The sequence below is a fragment of the Nannospalax galili genome, unplaced genomic scaffold (genome assembly GCF_000622305.1).
Source record: "Nannospalax galili isolate Female #2095 unplaced genomic scaffold, S.galili_v1.0 scaffold2227, whole genome shotgun sequence".
NCBI lineage: Eukaryota > Metazoa > Chordata > Mammalia > Rodentia > Spalacidae > Nannospalax > Nannospalax galili.
Window position 1 is genome coordinate 496,276 of NW_008356468.1, and position 19,768 is coordinate 516,043.

At 44.7% G+C, this 19,768-nt stretch overlaps 1 protein-coding gene and 1 pseudogene across 1 annotated transcript in view; both read right to left on the bottom strand.

Moving 5' to 3' along the window:
- Nucleotides 1-12,365: 12,365 nt before the first annotated feature.
- Nucleotides 12,366-13,276, bottom strand: LOC115067871 (annotated as a pseudogene).
- A 216-nt stretch (nt 13,277-13,492) lies between these two features.
- The window catches only part of LOC103751239 (putative zinc finger protein 487), a 23,754-nt gene continuing 17,478 nt past the window's right edge, over nt 13,493-19,768 (bottom strand). The window contains exons 5-8 of the mRNA XM_029556922.1: nt 19,080-19,206; nt 18,618-18,713; nt 13,832-14,245; nt 13,493-13,545 (exon numbers count right to left, since the gene is read on the bottom strand). Of these exons, the coding sequence (XP_029412782.1) occupies nt 13,493-13,545; nt 13,832-14,245; nt 18,618-18,713; nt 19,080-19,206 (690 nt within the window). The remainder of the gene's footprint in view (nt 13,546-13,831; nt 14,246-18,617; nt 18,714-19,079; nt 19,207-19,768) is intronic.

Consider the following 19,768-nt stretch of genomic DNA (forward strand, 5'->3'; position numbering starts at 1 on the left):
TTATCATAAGACACTATTAACTAGCAATAACAAAAAAAATGAAATCCTGTAAAATTCATGACAACACAGATGGAACTGGAGATGATTGTTAAGTGAGATAAACCGGGCATAGGCAGGCAGAGCTGCACACTCTCACTCTGACAATATAAAACACTGAACTCAGAAAAGTCAAGAGAGGAATGGGGGTTAGCTGGAAGAGCAGGGGAGTGGGAGGGAGGGGAAGAGGTTGATCACTGGGTACACTGGGTACTAGTTAGAGTTAGACGGCAGTCAGAAGTTCTGGTGGGCTCCTTCCCAGTAGGATGACTTACAGACAGGGATACTGAGCTGTGTGTTCCAAAAAGGCAGAAGACAGAAGCAGAACAGGACAAGGGAAAATACCCACTAGTAGAATGGAAAGGTATGGAAGGTATGCCAACATCGACAAGAAAAGTAACAACGCCCGTGTTATCAAGTCAGCAGGATCGGGCAAAAGAAGAAAGAACAGGGTGAGACAGTGAATCAAAACGGAAACATAACATAGATGGAATCCATTTTGACATCATTTTCAAATGGGCTGAATTCTATTAAACCCAGAAGACCACTGAATAGAGCTGGAGAACAAAGGCAAGTCACATGCTGTGATTAGGAATTCCCCATCAGGCAGAGCTCTGTGTAACTGAAACCCAATCCACAGTGGTTTCAACATGTTAAAGAGATTTGATTTCCTTTGAGTAAGGAGAGTTTAGGGAATGTGGTGCAGCTGCTCAGAAAGTCCGGAGTCTCCTGTTTCTAATCGATTCCTCTCCCTCTGTACTTTCACTTGACTTGGCAGCCTACCTGGTGGTGTGACAATCTGTGCTGGTTACTGTGCTTATCTCATGAGGCAAATGGCTGCACACGCCTGTTTACCATAAAAAAAAGGTCAATCTGTACTCCAAGCCTAGGCTGCTTCTGTCAGCTGGTTATGTGGGATCCTGTCCTCAAGGCCATGTGAGTGTGAGCTGGGGAAGAAATCACAAGTGGAAGAAATGGGGTCTGGGGACTTGCTCCTAAAGCTTGTGGGCCCCTTGTGGTCCCCCTCTGCTCAGTCCACTTCTCTCCTGGAATGATGCTAGGCCCGTTGACCATGCAGCTTAGCCAAGGTGACTAAATATGCCTCGCTGTGGGTAGTTCTGGCTGTATGGCCATCTTCTGTCCCATGGTGAGGTGCTCCAGCCCCACCTGGCCCAGTGGCATCCAGGAGCTCTCTGCTGAAGCCTGTGTCCTTCCCTCCTGTGGACAACATGGTCTGGATCAGAGTCCTAATGTGATTGTTAATTTTCATGTCAACCTGACTGGGTTTAGAATCACTGTGGAAACACACTTCTGTGGGAATCTATGAGGGTGTTTCCAGAAAAGTTTAATTGAGGAGGGAAGACCCACCCTAAATGGAGGCAGCATTATCTCATGGGCTGGGGGCCCTGACTGAATAAAAAGGAGAAAACCAGCTGAACACAATATTCGTCTCTCTGTTTCCTAACTGAAGACAAAATGTGAGGAGCTGCCTCATGCTCCTGCCCCCTCAGACAGTGAGCTGCAATAAGCCCTTCCTTCCTTGGGTTGCTTTTGTCCCAGCAACAAGAAAAGTAAGGAACACACTTGGGGATCTGAGTTGTCATTTTCCCAACAAGACCTGCTATAGACTTTGCTCTATCTTTTCTCTGCAGCAGTATCTCTAATACAGTGGCCCCGGCTTTGAGGCCACTTTCATCCTAGCCTGGACCTGCTGTGGAACTCTTTCCTTCTCTGGGCCCCTTTTAAATATGACAGCCTTTTGTTTCACCTTGAGCCAAACAGTATGTTCAGTTTTGGAATATACTGTCTCTAGAACGCAAACACTTCTCCCAGGCACAGCACGCAGGAGGTGAAAGATGTGGTAGAATCACCCTTCCTTCGGAGAGCTGCTCCAGCATGTCCGAGAGCCTTGGACCCTGTTATGGTTTCAATCTTTTTTTTTTTAATTTTAAAAATTAACTAATTTTTAATTTTATTATTTTTATTTTATGTGTATGAGTGTATTGCTTGCATGTATGTGAGCACACCCATGTTGTGCATTGCTGCAGAGGTCAGAAGAGGGCTCGGATTCCCCTGGAACTGGAGTTAAGGACAGTTCATAGCTGCCATGTGGGTGCTAGGTCTCAAACCCAGGTCCTCTGCAAGAGCAGTCAGTGCTCTTAACCACTGAGCCATCTCTCCAGCCCCTAATTTATTTATTTTTAATTTTTTAGGTGTATAAGTGTATTTCCTGCATGTGTATAAGTGCACCCATGTTGTGTAATGCCTGTAGAGGTCAGAAGAGGGTGTCACAGTCCCCTGGAACTGGAGTTATGGATGGTTTAGCTGCCATGTGGGTGCTGGGAATTGAACCCAGGTCTTCTGCAAGAGCAGCCAATGCTCTTAACCTCTGAGCCATCTCTCCAGCCCCCATAGTTTCAATCTTAAGTGTCCCCAAAGGACCATATATTAAAGGCACGGTCCCCAGCTGATAACAAAACTTGGGGCTGGTGGAGTCTTAAAGAGGCAGAGGCTTGCAAGGAAGTTAGGTCACTGCAGCTGTCACTTGAAGGGAGTCCTGAAACCTCAGCTCCTGTCCCCTCCACCTCCTCCTCCTCCTCCTCGTCCTCCTCCTCCTCCTCCTCCTCCTCCTCTTCCTCCTTTCTCCTCCTCTTCCCTCCCTCTCTCTCTCTGCCATAAAGTGAGCAGCCTCCTTTTGCCATGTGTTCCTACCATGATGCTCTACCTCCCCAGGCGCCAAAGCAACAGAGCTAGGAGATCACAGACTGAAACTTTGAAACAGTGAGCCAACATAAACCTTTCCTCCTTGAAGCTGATTTTTCTAAGGTATTTTGTCACAGCACAGAAAGCTGATTAACACAGGACTCTAAACATTACACTGATTTGGCTAGCCCCATGTCTTTGAAGAGTGTTTCTGCTTTCCTAAGGCTTCCATGCCGCAGCCAATTCAACCAGTCTCATTAGCAATTGTCCTGGGTGGATGGGGCCAGTGTGGTATGGGGACATCGGCTGTCAAATTTCTATCACATCATGTAAGGAGGGCTGAGGAGTGAACACAGCAAGACTGTGCAAGGCCAGACATGCAAGGATCTGTTCCCTGTGAATATGAGCTGGTCGTGCACCTTTCTGGCAGGGATGAGAAGGAACGTTACAGCCAGGTCAGTGGCTATACACATATCCCCCAGATATGCTGATCCACTCCAGCAGAGATGACACGTGTGGTGCAGCAGGTTCACTGAGGTTGCTTCTTTGGTTGAGTTTGTTGTTGTCAACTCTTATGTTCTGGATAGATCTGAGGACTGCAGGCCAGTCTGGTGAGTTAAACACAGTATGCTGGGGGCTTAACATCATCTATGGTTCTAAGAGTTATACCAACCTCTGACCTTCCCCCTGAGCTGTGACATGTTTTGACTTACTCCCCTGACTGGTTGAATGGGGGTGGGGAGCTATTGTCCAGGCTTCTGCTGGGTTTCCTAACTAGCAGTATAACCAGGACATAGAAGCTGATTTTGCTGAAAATACCAACTCTCTATTTGAGCCCTCAGATGCCCCATGGGTAACTGAAAACAGAATAAAAGCCTGGCGTCTAGCCTTTCACTTTCCTTCCTTGAGCTTGGACTCAGATTTATATTCAATTATGCATGTATAAAAATAAGACAAAATAAAAAGTCTGGTTGTGGTGGTGTATGCCTTTGATCCCAGTACTCTAGAGGCAGAGGCAGGTGGAACTCTGAGTTCTAGGCCAGCCTGTTCTGCATTGTGAGTTCTAGGCCAGCCAGGGCTACACAGTGAGACCCTGCCTTGAGAAAAAAAAGAAAGAAAAAGAAAACAAACACCCCTGCACATGGGCACACAGACATGTCAGTCATTTAAGGAGTGTTTGTCAAAAGCTGGTAACTGTCCCCCTCCAGGCTGAAAACATCAAGATAAGAATGACTAGGATACTTTCAAGATTTGCAGGAACTCCTCTGGGGCCAGCAAGACTGTAGAACCAGATTGGAGAATGGTCAACTGGGCCAGTGTGCCTACAACAGCTCGACTGCATGTGCTTTGTGCTCCCTACCTTTGTCCCTTTCCTTTTGTTGTTAGTCAGCTTTCTGTTGCTGTGATAAAATACCTGAGGGAATAAACCTAAAAGAGGAAAAAAGTTATCTTGGCTCGTGGTTTCAGAGGTTTTAGGCCATGGTCACTTGGATTCATTATTTTTGTGCTGTGATGAGGTAGAACAACACAGCAGGCACATGTGGGGGATTAAAGCCGCTCAACTCATGGCAGCCAAGGGAGAGAGAGAGAGAGAGAGAGGGTGAAGGAAGAATCAGGGACATGATAGGAACCTCAAGAACCCACTCCCTTCAACCGAGCCCCACCCCCTAATTTTCCATTACCTCCCATCTGATAGCCAATCAGATTATGAACCCAGGGCCAAAGGCATTCCTCAGTGGCTGAAGGTAGGCCAAACAGGATGACTCACATGGTAGAAGGAGAAAACAGACTCCCGTAAGTTTTCCTCTGACCTCCACATGTGTCTACACAGACATAAACACAGACACACACAGACACACTAAACAAATGTAAAAATACATTTAAAAAAGTTATGAACCCAGCTGGCATGATGGCACATCATGCTGTTTAATCCCAGCAGTCAGGAAGTAGAGGCAGGTGGATCTCTGTGAGGTCAAGCCTAGCGTGTTATGCATAGCAAGTTCTAGGACATCCATAATTACATAGTGAGACCTTGTCTCAAAAAAGATTATGAATCCAACAAGGGGTGAGTATATTGATGCTGACAGAGCCCTTATGATCCAGTCATGTTCCCAAATCTCAGCCTCTGAATAGTGCTGCACTGGGGACCAAACCTTCAACATAGGAGCCTTTGGGAGGCATCCCAGATCCAAACAATGACATTGGGTACCTGGCCACAAAGGCGCACTCCCACCTCACAGTGCAAAATGACTTCATCCATATCTAAGGGTCCCATTATCTTGTCTCCTCTCAGACTCAAGGCAAATTATGAGCTGCTAAGCCCTGTGAAATTTGAGAAGCAAGTTACACAATTCCAGCATAGAGTGCTCGTACACACATGGAAGAATCATTCCCATTTCAAGAGAGGAATGGGGGTGTGGAAAGGAGAGATCAGACCAAAGCAAGGCTGACACCCCCCCCCCACCAAGAGGACAACTTTAAATCCTATTGTTTAGTGTCTGACGTCTGGGTCACATGTTGGAGGGATGGGGGCCTCTGAAGGGTCACAAGTTGAAAGGATAGAGTGTCTGAAGGGTCACATGCTGGAAGGATATGGGCCCTTGAAAGGTCACATGTTGGAGGGATGTGGGTCTCAAAAGGGTCATATGTTGGAGGGATGTGGGTCTCTGAAGGGGTCACAGGTTGGAGGGATGTGGGCCCCTGAAGGGTCATATGATACAGGGATGTGGGTCTTTGAAGGGCCACATGTTGGAGGCATGGGGTGTCTGAAGGGTTACATGTTAGAGAGATGTAGGTCTCTGAAGGGTCACATGTTGGAGGGATATGGGCCTCTGAAGGATCACATGTTGAAGGGATGGGGTGTTTGAAGGTTGGAGGGATGTGGGCCTCTGAAGTGTCACATGTTGAAGGGATGGGGTGTTTGAAGGTTGGAGGGATGTGGGCCTCTGAAGTGTTACATGTTGGATGGATGGGGTGTTTGAAGGGTAATATGTTGGAGAGATGTAGGTCTCAGAAGAGTCACATGTTGGAGGGATGGAGCTCTTGGTCTTGAGTAGTCCGTTCTGTGGCCTCTCCAGCAGTGTTTTGAAGGGCATCTCTAGGGCTGACTCGCACGCTGTCTGCAGGTCTCATTGGTCATGTTCCGTGCTCCTTGCAGACTGGACTTCACGCTCCCAGCTTCACACATTACACTTCTGAGGACAGGCTGCAGGGATTCTGATGGCCACACACTGCCCTACTTTCCTTTCACATCCTCGGTGGATGTGGAATCCTCTGTGACTCCACAGCTCATGCATTCTACATCCCCATCCAACCACTATGTGGACAATGCTGCCAGCTCAAGTGTGGATGGGCCCACTTATACCATGACTGCCACAGCTGAATGAAGGAGGCTGGAAAAGACGCAGAAAATAGAGAGGAATTCCATTTCTGTGCATTGTCTAGAAAGTGCAACCTTATCTAGGGTGATGCACAGATCAGCGGTTGCTTGGGGTAAGGTAGGAAATAGGAGGCCAGGAGTGCTGACTGAGCCAGAGGACACGTGGGAACAATCAGAGTGGAATGCTGAAGTTTAAGTCTTCGAGATGGGGCCCATACTGAGCAGTCTCCAGCTGGGAATTGCTGAGGCTAGGCAGTGTCACAGCACACCCCACATCTAGAATTGCTTTACACATCTTGACATCAAGCTCTGCGACAGTCTTTTTAAATCCACTCTTCTTCTTTTGTACGGTTTTTTTCTCAACTTTTATTTTCAAAGTTACAGTTTCCCCAATGAGTCTTTTTGAGACAGGGTCTCCCTGTAGCCCCAGCTGACCTGAAACTTGCTATGTAGACCAGGCTGGCTTCCAACTCACAGAGATCTGCCTGCCTCAGCCTCCGAGTGCTGGGATTAAAGGTGTGCCCCACTACACCCGACTCCGAGTGAGTCTTTTAAGATTATATATATTATATATATATATATATATCTCCCTGCAAAAAATCCTGTGGAATGACAATGTGACAAATACATTGTATATTTATTTACTTATTTTCTTCTTTCTTCCTGTGTTCTATAGGATCACAAGCTCTATAATGGCTAAGATTTTGCAGAGGGCAGAATAATCAATTTTTGCCTCGTTTTGGATATTACTGACTGTTGAGAACATGTCTTGTCCCTCTCAAGAAAAAAAAAAAAGAAGCAGGGACAAAGCAGTATGTAATTAAAATGTAAATCTACACGATTTAATTACCCATGTAGTTTCACAAGTAGGTCTGTAGGACTGTTTCTTCAGCATTGCTCATTATTGTATGATAGATTAATGAAGGGGGGGGATTGTTGAAATGAGAAAGGAGTTGGTAGGCAGAGAGCTTTCAGTCCAGGGAAGCTACAGTCTTTTGTTTGTGACTGGAGCCCTCTGCTGTGCATTATGAGAACATCCTCCAGGAAGTCAAGTTTAGGCCATTCATTTCCAGTTTTTGCATCAGGACCCATGTTTTGAGAGTTAGGCTTGGGTCCTAGAGAGGTTTCGTAACTGAGTCAGAACCACACAGTGGTCCGTGGTGAACTCAGCATTGAGAATCATGTTTCTTGGAGCCCAAAGACCCCAGCCTCCTCCTCCCACAGGTGTGTTCTTACAGGTTTTAGGGGAATCCACCTTCTTAGGCTCTGAGACAAGACCAAGAACAGGCAGGAGTGGCTTCACCTGAAGGACCTGGGGACATTTGGGGGACTGCCACCTTTTGATGTCCCTATTCTAGAAGCTGGGGAAGATGGTGGGGATGACCTGGGTCAAGCCTGTCTATGCTGACTTCTTGTTGGGGATTGTTCCTCAGAGATTGAGAACAACTACAGGGAGGTGACATCGGACTCCCCATGATTTCCCAGTACAGGGTGAGATACCCTGATAAGATTACATTAGATATGGACTCCAGGAAGTCTGCCAGGCAGTGTTCAGGAGGGTTGTTTCTCAGGCTGTTCCTTGGAAGGAGCCCACCTTCCCCTTTGGGGCTATGTCAGCAGGGTGTTAGGGAAGCATCCAGCCTGAGAGAATGGCGAGCGGCAAGCCTGCCTCAACTATTAGTAGACAAAGGCAGAGCGAGAGAGGCAGTTTATCATCCCTGAGCCTCAGCAAATAGGATGTGATTCAGCCTGGTCCTTCCTGTCCCCTGCCTGCAGGTCCCATGGGGCAGTACTATGGGTACAGACAGATGTTCCCACCTGCTGGGCTGCCGTGAAGCTGAAGAACACATCGCCAGGGACTCAGCACAGATGGACCAAGTAGCAAATAAACCACCGCCCACTCCCCGTCCAGCAGGCACCGGCAACCCTGCTGAGGTACCCTTACCTACACAGTTATCTGCAGGGCCAGTCACTTATTACTGGTTATTTATTGCCTAAGCACAGCCAGAGACATTATGACTCCTGAGGGTTAATCTGGGAGTAGGACAGAATGAGCCCAGTGCTACAAATCTAAAGGGAGAGTGGAAAAGCAAAGGAAAGCCAGGTGATTTATAGTGTCGTCTCCTGAGTCATACATGTGAGGGAGGAGGTGGTGGGGACACTCTCATTGCTGAGGAATGGACAATGTAGCTCTGTGTCACACATCATCAGCCCAGAGGGCTGCTGTAGTTTGGCTGTGTTCCCCCAAACCATATATAGAAAACGTACTCCCCAATGTAACAGTTGGAGATATTTAGGTCATGAGGGCTCCAGCCTCAAGGATAGATTAATGCTAATTACAAAAGAGCTTGGCTTTGCACTCTCTCTGTCCTTCCTCTCCCTCACGAGGTGCCTCCTCTCTGTCTTGGACTTCGCTTCCAGACCTGTGAGAAATTAATTTTTAGTCACTGTAAATAATTCAGCCCCAGGTATTCTATTATAGCAGCACCAAATGGACTAAAACAGGGCTGAAGCACTGAGTCAGTGCCTAAAGTCCCCTTTAGGCCCAGACAATATTCATGGGAACACTGTATGACATGTGTGCCTGGGGCCAGTGAGCTCTATGTACCTGCAGCTTGAGGAGCAGGAGACCGGATAGACAGACAAGATCAAGGTTGGATGGAGAAGCCACACCCTCCTTCACTGCTGCCTGCACAGTACATCGATGTACTGACCACCCCATGTATAGCTTTAATGTGAATGTGGAGGTGGACGAGAAGAAAATAATCCCTAAGAGGACTGAGTTCTCAGAATTTGATGCTGTTTCTCCAAATAGGAACTTAGCAGGCCTTTATCAAACAGTGGCGACCTAGACTCTGCAATGAAGTTGTTCTGGAAAAGGCAATCATGCTGGGCACACGTGTGGTTTTAAAACTCTGTGCTCACTACGAACAGAAGGCCAGTGCCCACAGCTTCATGGGGTGTAGACTTGTTCCTTTCTCTTTCCCCTCCTGAAAGAACCTGCTGTCCCTTGTGTGTTCACTCTGTGCTCCTTTTTAAAATTAAACATTCATTTTGAGACAATTATAGGCTCATATACATGTAGCATTTGTAAGAAATGACAGGAGGGGAAGGCTGGGTGTGGTGGTGCACACCTGTTATCCCAGTGCTTGGGAGGTGGAGGCAGGAGGATCAGGAGGTCAAGGCCAATCTGAAACTTTTGAAATCCTGTCTCAAAACAAGCAAATAGAAAGGAAAGAAAGAAAGAAGAAAGGAGGGAGGGAGGAGGGAGGGAAACCCAACTCAACTGTCTCCACAGACGTGCTCTCTCTCTCTCTCCCCATCTGGAATGGACCCACACCTATCCCATATTTATCATCTTTGGCCTCTGTGGATGCCCTGTCAAGATAAAAGGTCAAGCTGCCCTAATTTATGCCCTGTTCACCATCCTCAAAAGCAGATATCTTAAAAGGTTTCTTACTAGAAATGACCACCAAGGGAGCAGCATCCATTAAAACAGACAAGTTGAGCTGGAGACATAGAGGGCTGTAATCCCAGCTACTCAGTAGAGAGAGAGAAAGGCAGAGGGATCAAAAGTTCAAGACCAACCTAGGTTAGCAAGTGAGTTCAAGGTTGGCCTGGACAACTTAGTGAAGTTCTGTCTCAAAAGAGGAAAATAAAGAGGGCTTGGGATATAGCTTACAGGTAGAACATTCGTTAGCATGTGTGAGGCCCCAGATTCAATCTCCAGTACTGTGTGTATGTGTGTGTGTGTGGGTGTGTGTGTGTGTATACACATACATTTTGAAGTGTTCTGCCCTGTCATACTTTGCAGAGTTTTCTGTAAATTCTCTGCCAATGAAGGGCTAAAGTTGAAGCCCGGCATGGTGGTGCACACCTTTACTCCCAGCACTTGGGAGGCAGAAGCAGGTGAATCTCTGTGAGTTCAAGACTAGCCTGCTCTACATAGAGAGTTCCAGGCCAGCTGCAGCTACAGGGAGAACCTGTCTCAAGAAGACAAAAAAAGAGTTACAATGGACAGGTAGGTGCCATTTCCTTCTTGTTCCTTCTCATGGCAAAGTAGGCTAGGAAACAAAGAACTCAGTTGATGGCCACATGCCCAGTGGGACTTCTATTACAGCAGGAAGACAGCTACCCTTCCTGGGGGACCATCCACACTTGGACACACTTGTTCTGTGTCAAGTGCACAGGGGGCTTTTGTTGTTGTTTTGGTTTGGTTTGAGTTTTTTGTTTTGTTTTGAGGCAGGATCTCAATTCACAGCCAAGACTGGCCTCAAACTTGTGATCCATCTGCCTCACTTCCTGAATGCTGGGATTACAAACATGTTCCACCATACCCAGATATAAATAGGATTTTTTTAAGCCTTAGACAAATCTTCATAGATGCTAAATTAAAAAAACATAATCATAAGACATTACACAGTCACACTTTATTGGATATATATATATATATATGGAGAGAGAGAGCGAGAGAGAGTCATCTTTTAACTTTTTTTTTTTTTTTGGTCTTTTTGAGACAGGGTCTTCCTGTAGCCCCAGCTGGCCTGGAACTCGCTATGTAGACCAGGCTGCCCTTGAACTCACAGAGATCCTCCTGCCTCTGCCTCCCAAATGCTGGGATTAAAGGCGTGAGCTACCACGCCTGGCTCATCTTTTAACTTAAAATTTTTTTTTTATTATTTTTATTTTATGTGTATGTGTGTATTGCTTGCATGTATATAAGTGTACCCATGTCATGCAGCTCCTGTGGAGGACAGAAGGCATCAGATCCACTAGAACTGGAGTTAGATGGTTGCTAGCTGCCATTTGAGTTCAAGGTCTTCTGCAAGAATAGCCAGTGCTCTCTAGCCCCATCTTTTAACTTTCAAACTCCCTTTGTGAACTGACTTTAGATTAAAAAAAAAAAAAATTACTTAACACATCACCTATTGCCTATTGTTAGATTTAGGTGTTTTGTTGTTTAAAATTTTCATTTTATGGGCTGGAAAGATGGCTCACCACTTAAGAGCACTGACTGCTCTTGCAGAGGACCCGGGTTTGATTCTCAGCACCCACATGGTGGCTAACAACCGTCCTTTACTCCAGTTCCAAGGGATCTGATGCCTTCTTCTGACCTTCACAGGCATTGCACAACATGGGTACACTTACATACATGCTGGCAATACACACATACACAGAAGATAAAAATAATAAATTTTTAAAAATTAAAAAATTTGTTTTACTAATTATTATTGTGTGTGGGTGTGGGAAAGAACATGTTCATGCCACCATAATTGTGGAGCCATTTCTCTCCTGCTACGTTTACATGAGTTCCAGGGATCAAACTCAGGTCATTAGACTTATACAGCAAGCACCTTTACCTACTAAACCATCTTATTGGCCCTTGGATTTAGTTTTGAAGTCACTGTTAGACTACCTCTGTCTTTAATGTAGGAATTTACTATATTCATATTATTTGCATGAACTTTTATTGGCTTCTTTTCATTTTAAAAATTAATTCCTATACTTTGCTTTTTCGTCTTTTCCAGTTTATTTTTTCTAGCTCGGTCAGCATCCACATTATTATTTTAAAAAATTAGATTGCTGGGTGTGGTGATGCACGCCTTTAATCCCAGCACTCAGGAGGCAGAGGCAGGTAGATCTCTGTGAGTTCAAGGCCAGCTTGGTCTACATAGTGAGTTTTAGGTCAACTGGGGTTACAGGGAGATCCTGTCTCAAAAAAAAAGAAAAAGAAAAGAAAAAAAAAAAAAGATTAGATAAAGGGGGCTTACTACTCTTACAGAGGACCCAGGTTCAGTTCTCAATACCTATATTAGGTGGCCCAGACTGCCTGTAACTCCAGTTCCAGGGGGACCTAACAACTTCTGGCCTCTGCATGTGGTACACATGAACTCACATAGATGCACATAAATACACACATTTTTAAAAGATATTTTTATTAAAAATTGGATAAATTACTAAGAAACAAAGGGGAAAAGATGATGAAAAGAATCAAGAAGGCTAAGCCAAATGTGGCTGTTTATTACAACTGTATTAATTACTTAAATTACTCATTCTTTTTACAAAAGATCATTTCATTTTCTATTAAGAACAGAAGACTTTCTGTTATCTTTTGTGTAATGACTCTGCTATCACATCTGAAATATAACTTCTAGTTAGACAATATGTCCATAAGGACATTTTTCTCCATATTTCTTAAAATCATATATTTTCTTTCAACAATTTTGAGTACCTATTGAAAACATTCACACAATTGAACTATTCTTATTGTTCCACTCCTACATTAACTCTCTAGTTTCTATTACTTACAACTTGTTAGTGAATACTTTCCTGAATGTGTTGTTATGTTAGGGTTCCTGTCCTCTGATTTTTGTCAGGATCAATGAGCTTCACTTGTTAATTCAGCTTTCTGTACATGGGAGGGATTGGTGAAAGTTTTCTTCTTGTGTGTTTTCCTTTGATGTTTCGTAAGGGCTGACCTCTGGCTGAAGGTTTTTTTACACTCGTTGCATTCATAGGGTTTTTCCCCTGTGTGAATTCGCTGATGTTTTGTGAGGGCTGACTTTTCATAGAAGGTTTTCCCACATTCAGGACATTTGTAGGGTTTTTCTCCTGTGTGAGTTCTCTGATGCACTACAAGGTTGGATTTCACACAGAAAGATCTGCAGCATTCATTACATTTATATGGCCTCTCTCCCGTGTGAGTCCTTTGATGTTGAGTAAGGTTTGATTTCACACAGAAGGTTTTCCCACATTCGTTGCATTTATATGGTTTCTCTCCTGTGTGAGTTCTCTGGTGGACTGTGAGGGCAGATTTCTGGCAGAATGACTTCCCACATTCATTACATTCATACGGTTTTTCTCCTGTGTGAGTTCTCTGATGTTCAGTGAGGTTGGACTTCACCAGAAAGGATTTCTCACATTCATTGCATGCATAGGGTTTTTTCCCTGTGTGTGTGCTCTGATGCTGAGTGAGGTCTGCTTTCTTATGGAAGCATTCCCCACATTTACTACATTCATAGGTTTTCTGTCCTTTGGAACTGCTTTGATTTTCACCGAGGTGTGACTTCCCGCTTCCCTTACACTCATCAGGTTTTTGCTCCGAGGGTGTTCGCTGCTGTTGAGTGCATTTCGATTCCTTGAGAAAGGATTTCTCACATTTATTTCCTCTGCAGTTTTCCTTTCTTGTGCTAATTTTCTGATTTGGAGTTAGGTGTGACTTTAAGATTCTTTTGCTATCGGCACCCTTGGGTTTTTCTGTTGTGCAAGTTCTCTCGTATTGAGACTTTTCGTGAAAGGTTTCCCCACATTTTCTACAGTCATGAATCTTCTCTCCTGCTTGGCTTTTCTCATCTTGAACATGGGGTGGCTTTCTTAAGGCTTTCTCACATTCATCAGGTTTTTCTTCTGGGTATCTTCTTTGATGTCTGGTAAGATCAGATTTCTCATTAAAGGATTTCTCAAGTGTATTACATCTGTAGTGATTCTCCTGTATGTGAGTACTTTGATGTGCATATTTTGACTTCATGCATGAGAATTTCCCACTTTTGTTGGCCTCATGTGCCTTCCTTTCCCTAAGGCTTCTTAGAAAAGACTTGAGCTTTAACTTGTGGATGGTGACCTGCACGTATTTGCTACTCTCAGAGGGCTCTTGTCCTGTGTGAGCCCTCTCATGTGTAACAAAAGCTGTATTTCTGTGTGAGGTCTTCCCACAGTTTTTATATTCGGGAAGTTGTTCCAAAGACAAATTCTTCTGATGTTGCATAAGGTCTTCCTTAGGACTGTGGGATTCCTTCTTTTGATCATTTTCACAGGTTTCGCTCACTGTATGAGATTTTTCATGCTTCGTATCAAGGAACTTAGATCCACTTGAACCATCAGACTTTTCTCTTACATAGTTTCTACTATCTGTAGTGAATCCTGGAAGCTTTTTCAAGCTTGTTTCAAGTGAGTGACATTTAAAGATTCTTTCACTTGAGAGCATTGGGTTTGTGGCCAGATTAACGATTTCTCTTAGAGCCTTACTTCTCTTCCTGGTTAGCATTTTGTTGTTAACAAGTAAAGCTTGCCTGAAGTGTTTGTCTTCATTTTCTTCAATTGTTTCCATGTTATTGGATTTCTGGACTTCTGGAAAAAAGGAAAATTAATCATATATTATAAACCTTAACACATTTTTAAAGGAAAGGGGCCTACAAAATGCTTTATGCTGACTTGATTCTGGGGTCTCAGCCACACTTTCCTGGGAAGGCAGCCATCCTCAGCAGATGTTTCATCACAGGGTGATGTGAGAACAAAGACAAAGATACATATTGTAGTAGAAAAAGGCAGAGACTAGACAAGGGTCCAGAATGGAGCACGGGAAATGGGTGGTGGGCCGTCCCTAGCCTGGGAACTGTTGGAGACTGATTACTACTGGGCGAGGGAGAGTGGACCTTACTTATGATCTCTAGATGGGCTGACTAGACCCCAGTGGATGAACTTGCACCAAAGGACATCTGGGTACAAATGCTTGACTTGATAGGACAACATGTATGGCAGAATGCGTGAGGTCTGGCAGGGGTGGGGATAACGGATGGGGCAGGGGGTCTAAGTTTGATTAAGAACTGTTGTACAAAATGTACAAAAGCTTAATAAAATATTTTTTTAAAAAAGAAAAAGGTAGAGAAAGCTGAAAATAATACCAGTAGCTTTGGTTTGTTACAAATATGACTACCAGTCGGCCATGCGCCTCTAGTCCCAGCACTTGGGAGGCAGAGGCAGGTGGAGCTCTATGAGTTCGAGCCCAGCCTGGTCTACATAGCAAGTTCCAGGCCAGCTGAGACTACAGGGAGACTCTATCTCAAGAAGACAAAAAAAAAAAAAAAAAAAAAAAAAAAAAATCACGACTACCAAATGAACAGAGAGCTGAAATAAAACATAGCCAGGAACAAGGACTGTCAGGAAAAGGACTGATACATGGTGCAGGCAAAGACAGGGAACTCTAGCAATGAGCCAAGGAGGACTGAAAGGTGCCCAAGGGAAGCATGACCCAAGGGACTTGCAACCCAAGGGAAGAAGTACGACCCAAGGGACGTGCGACCCAAGGGAAGCATCAGACCCAGTTGCTGCAGTAAGCTCACTACACCACTCTTCACTCTTCCAATCTTTCTCTTTTCCATTCTGCACATCAACTCTCAACTAAACTTATGAAATCACTCTCACTTTCTCAGGTTTAAAAGTCAGCCCTAGATGAGGCCCGTCTCCGTGGAGCTTCGATATGGGGAAAAATGCAGAATGTGAATAATAAAATACACAAGAGGACAAGCCACATTTGCAAGAAGATACGCCTCACCTCCTTGTCTGATTGATGGTGCCATCTTTCTAGTCTATCTAAAGGAAGAATAATCTGTCCCTGTGACAAGTCCAGTCTTCCCTCTTAATCTGCTGATTTACTTTACTGGCTGGTTGTGCCCCATCACAATACTGACTTTTTAAAAATAAACTTTAATTTTTTGGGAGCAGTTTTAGGTTCATGGTAAAATGGAGAAGATCCAGAGAATTCCCCTATACCTTCCCATCACATATGTAAAACCTTCCTATGATGGCTAATGTTAATTGTCAATGTAACAGAATCTAGAGTGACCTGGGAGATGGGTGAATGGGGGATTATCTTGATTACATTAATTGACGGGTAAAGACCCATGTTAACTGTGACAGGGACCATTCCCTGTGCCATAGATTCAGGAAAATGAAGAAAAGCGTTAAGCACTACCTTGAACTCACTGATTACTGTTCCTGATGATGGATGTGACCAGCTGCTTCAAGTGCCTTCTGCCTCGACTTCCCGGTCATGATGGTCACTTTGAACCATGAGCTAAAATAAACCTTTTTTTCCCCCTTAAGTTGCTTTTACCAGGGTATTTTAATCATAGAAACAACAAAAGAAATTAAGACACTCCCCAACTATCATCATCTTCCAAAAAGGAGCAAATACTTTTGCCAAAAAATTTACTCGAAGTTCTTAGGGTCCACACTCAGGTCCACACTGCATAGTTTCACTGTCCTAAAATCCCAGTATACTCTGCCAATTCACCATCGCTACCCCTGCCCCTACCCCAGTCCCCAACAACCACTAATCTTGTTTCTAGCTTAGGTTTTGACTTTCCCAGAATGCTATACTGTTGGAACCAGGCAGTGTGAAGCCTTTTCTGGTTGGCTTCTTTCACTAAGGAATATATATTTTAGATTCTTCTAGATCTTTCATGGCTTCATAGCTTGCTTTTTAGTGCTGAGTATTTCTACTGTCTGGTTATACTATGTTTATTTATCCATTCACCTCCTGAAGAGCAGACTGGTTGCCTTCACATTCCCATCACTGCGAATCAGCTGCCACACATACCTGCAGCAGGTTTGTATGAACACAACTTTTCAACTCTTGGTTTGTAATGCTGATTTTACTATAATGATAGATGCATGCTGTTATGCATGTGCCCTTACCCACAGAATGTACAAAACTGAGTGTGGACCCTAAGGCAAATTAAAAAAAATACATGACTTTTCTATAGTAGATACAACAAAGAAAATTCAATAGGCTAATAAAAATGTGACAGATTTTTATGCTTAGATTTTATACTAGAGTCTTCACATTTAACTTCCAATAATGTTCAGTTAGTCATACCACAGGATTACAATTTTGTCAGCTCATATCAGAGCAGGCTATTTAATTCCATAAATTGCTCGTTTTTTCTTCCCCTCCTCTACTTTCTTCTCCTTTTTCCTTTTCTTACTCCCCACCGACCTCCTGTTTGTGGTACTAGGCATCTTCTTTTTGTTTTATATTTTGAGATTCACTAAATTGCTAGGCTGGGCTTTGAACTTGCCCTATAGCCAAGGCTGGCCTTAAACTTCTGATTCTCCTGCCTCATCCTCCCAAGGAGCCGAGATTACAGGACCATGCTACAAGTCTTGGCTTCATAATCTGTTCATTTCTAACCACAAACCTGCCCTCCAGGCTTTTCACTTACTGTGTGTACATTCTGTTTTTAGCTCTACTTAGAATCTAAGCATCCTCCAGGACAATAGCTTAAAGAATGTCTTCACTCTAAGTTCCTTCTGTGGTAAAAGGTACAGGCAAATACTGTCTATTTACTACATCCTGACACATTTTTCAGAACACGGGTCTGCATGACTCTTTCTACCCTTCTTCCATGAGTAAGCCTGGTTTTCATTGGTTTTGGACGTTTTTCCATCTTCAATTTTCTTTCTGTACTTGGGTTTTCTGCTGCCTCCACCCTCCACTGAAATTGGAGCCGAGGTTTGGTTTCATTTCCCTCATGGCTGTTGGATAATTTACATGAAGAGCCAGGCCAGTGCCAACTTCACGCTTTCATCTTCATGCGGTAACTCCCCCTTCCATCAAACACTGTTCCCGTGGTTTCTGGGACACCATCTCTGGTTCTCTCCCACCATCCTGGATGGTGGTCCCTTTCAATCTCCCTTGCTGGGGTGCTGTAGTCTACTTCCCTGATCTCCAAACACAGGGCACAGAGGTTATCCACGGCCAATTCCCTTCCTTACCTATCTATCGCCTCACTCAGTGAAGTGAGAAGTCCTCACGCCTGTGAACACCCCAGCTGATTCTCTGACATTCTTGCTTCTTCATCCTCACTCACCCCCACCTCAGTCCATGGACTTTTCTGCTGCTGTTCATTATACCAAGCACACTCTTGTCTAAGATGCTTCCCACAGCCTGGAAGCCTTCCAGATAACCTTACCCCATCCCTACATTCAAAGCTGTACCCTGTGTTCCTGCTCGAAGCACCAGGTGGTCTCCCTCTTCTCCCTCCTTCTCCTAAGGACTCATGAGTATCCATCAGCCACCTGGACCCCTTGACTGGGGGGAGGTTTTGCCTCTGTGTTCTCCATGCTTAGAACGTATGGTGCGCAGCAGGCAGTAACAAAGAGTTGTCGAATAAAGTAACACACGAACACATGCATGTTTCCAGGGTGTCTGACACTGGAGGAAAGATGGATGACAGTTACTGCTGAACAGAAAGACAAACAGGAAGAAAGGTCTAGACTGGAGAAAGGAGCATTTGGGTTCCTTGAAAACCAAGCAAATCTCTCCCTAAAAGTCAGACAGAAACAAAGAACATTCGTCCACAGAAGTGGTGTTGCAGGGTTGATACTGAGGCTTGTGAGCACCTCTCTTTATCACTTCAAAACCCAGAGCCTCTCAAAGACATTCTTTTCTTAGTTGCTGTTTGTTACTTTTGTTTGGGATAGTCTCTCATAGCCCAGACTGACCTTGAATGTTTGGTCCTCCTGCCTTTGCCTTCTGGATGCTGGGATTCCAGGCATGTACCGCCACGCCCAGTGTATGCAGTGCTGGGGATCAAACCCAGGGCTTTCCCCCACACCAGGCAAGTACTCTATCAACCAAGCCACTCATGCACTCCAAAGAAACCAAGCCTTGACCTGGCAGCTCAGGCCTTCCTTTTTCTACCTGACTTCAACTCACCCATAAGGCTGAGACTTGGCAGGTCCCTTTTTATCAGCCATGGATCTTCTCCTTGTTCCAGTTTGCATATCAGCTCAGGTTTGGTTACATGGCAGCCTGTGATGGGAAATAACAGAAGGCTTGGCAAGGCTGTTCAGGGCTCAGGCAGAGGCGCCCAGTGATGGGGCTCAGGTATCTTTCAGTAAAGTCAGTGGCTAAGTCCCTAGGGGACACATCTGTTCACCTTGTTGCTGCTCAGGCCAATGGCTAAGCCAGGCATCTAGTGAAAGACCCTGTACTTGTGCACTTGTGTGAAGGTGCCTGCAGAGACTGGAAGAGGGTGTCAGATCCCCTAGAGCTGGAGTTTCAGGTGGTTGTGAGTTGCCCCATGTGGGTGCTGGGAACTGAACCTTGGTCCTCTGCAAGAGCAGCAAGTCTTCTTAACTCCTGAACAATCTTTCCACCCCCAAACCTAAAACTTACCCACTGCTTCCAGGTGTCTGTAGGTCTCCAGCATCACCTCCCTGTACAGACGCCTCTGGGCAGCATCCAGCAACTGCCACTCCTTCTGAGTGAAGGCCACAGACACATCCTCAAACAACACAGGTCCCTGCAACAGACCAGTCCTGCTCAGTCAAGAGGGCTCAAAACCAAGTAACACCAGAGACACCTGGGGAACTAATTCATGTGGCACACCAGAAAATGGCACAAGATTGCCTAACACTGCATTCCTACATGTTATACTTTTGGGGGGAAACAGAAACAGAAATCATCCCAGAACACTAGGCAAGCTGTAATTCACAGCTTAATTCATAAAGAAACTTGGGTTTCTTGTCTTCCTGGATCTATTCTGGCTGTGGAGGGCAACTTAAGTAAGTTTTTAAAGATCTTACAGCTGATGTAGATTTTTCTACACATACAAACATGCACAACAATGAATTGTAGAAGCCATAAAAAAATGTGTCGTCAGGCCAGAGGTAAATGTAGTTCTTTCTTCAGGTTGAGTGTGTGTGTGTGTGTGTGTGTGTGTGTGTGTGTGTGTGTCTTAGTTTGTTCTCTATTGCTGTGACAAAACACTCTGACCAGTACCAACTTGGGGAAGAGAGGGTTTATTTGTCTTACATCTCCCAGGTCACAGTTCATCAGGGAGCCCAAGGTAGAAATCCAGGCAA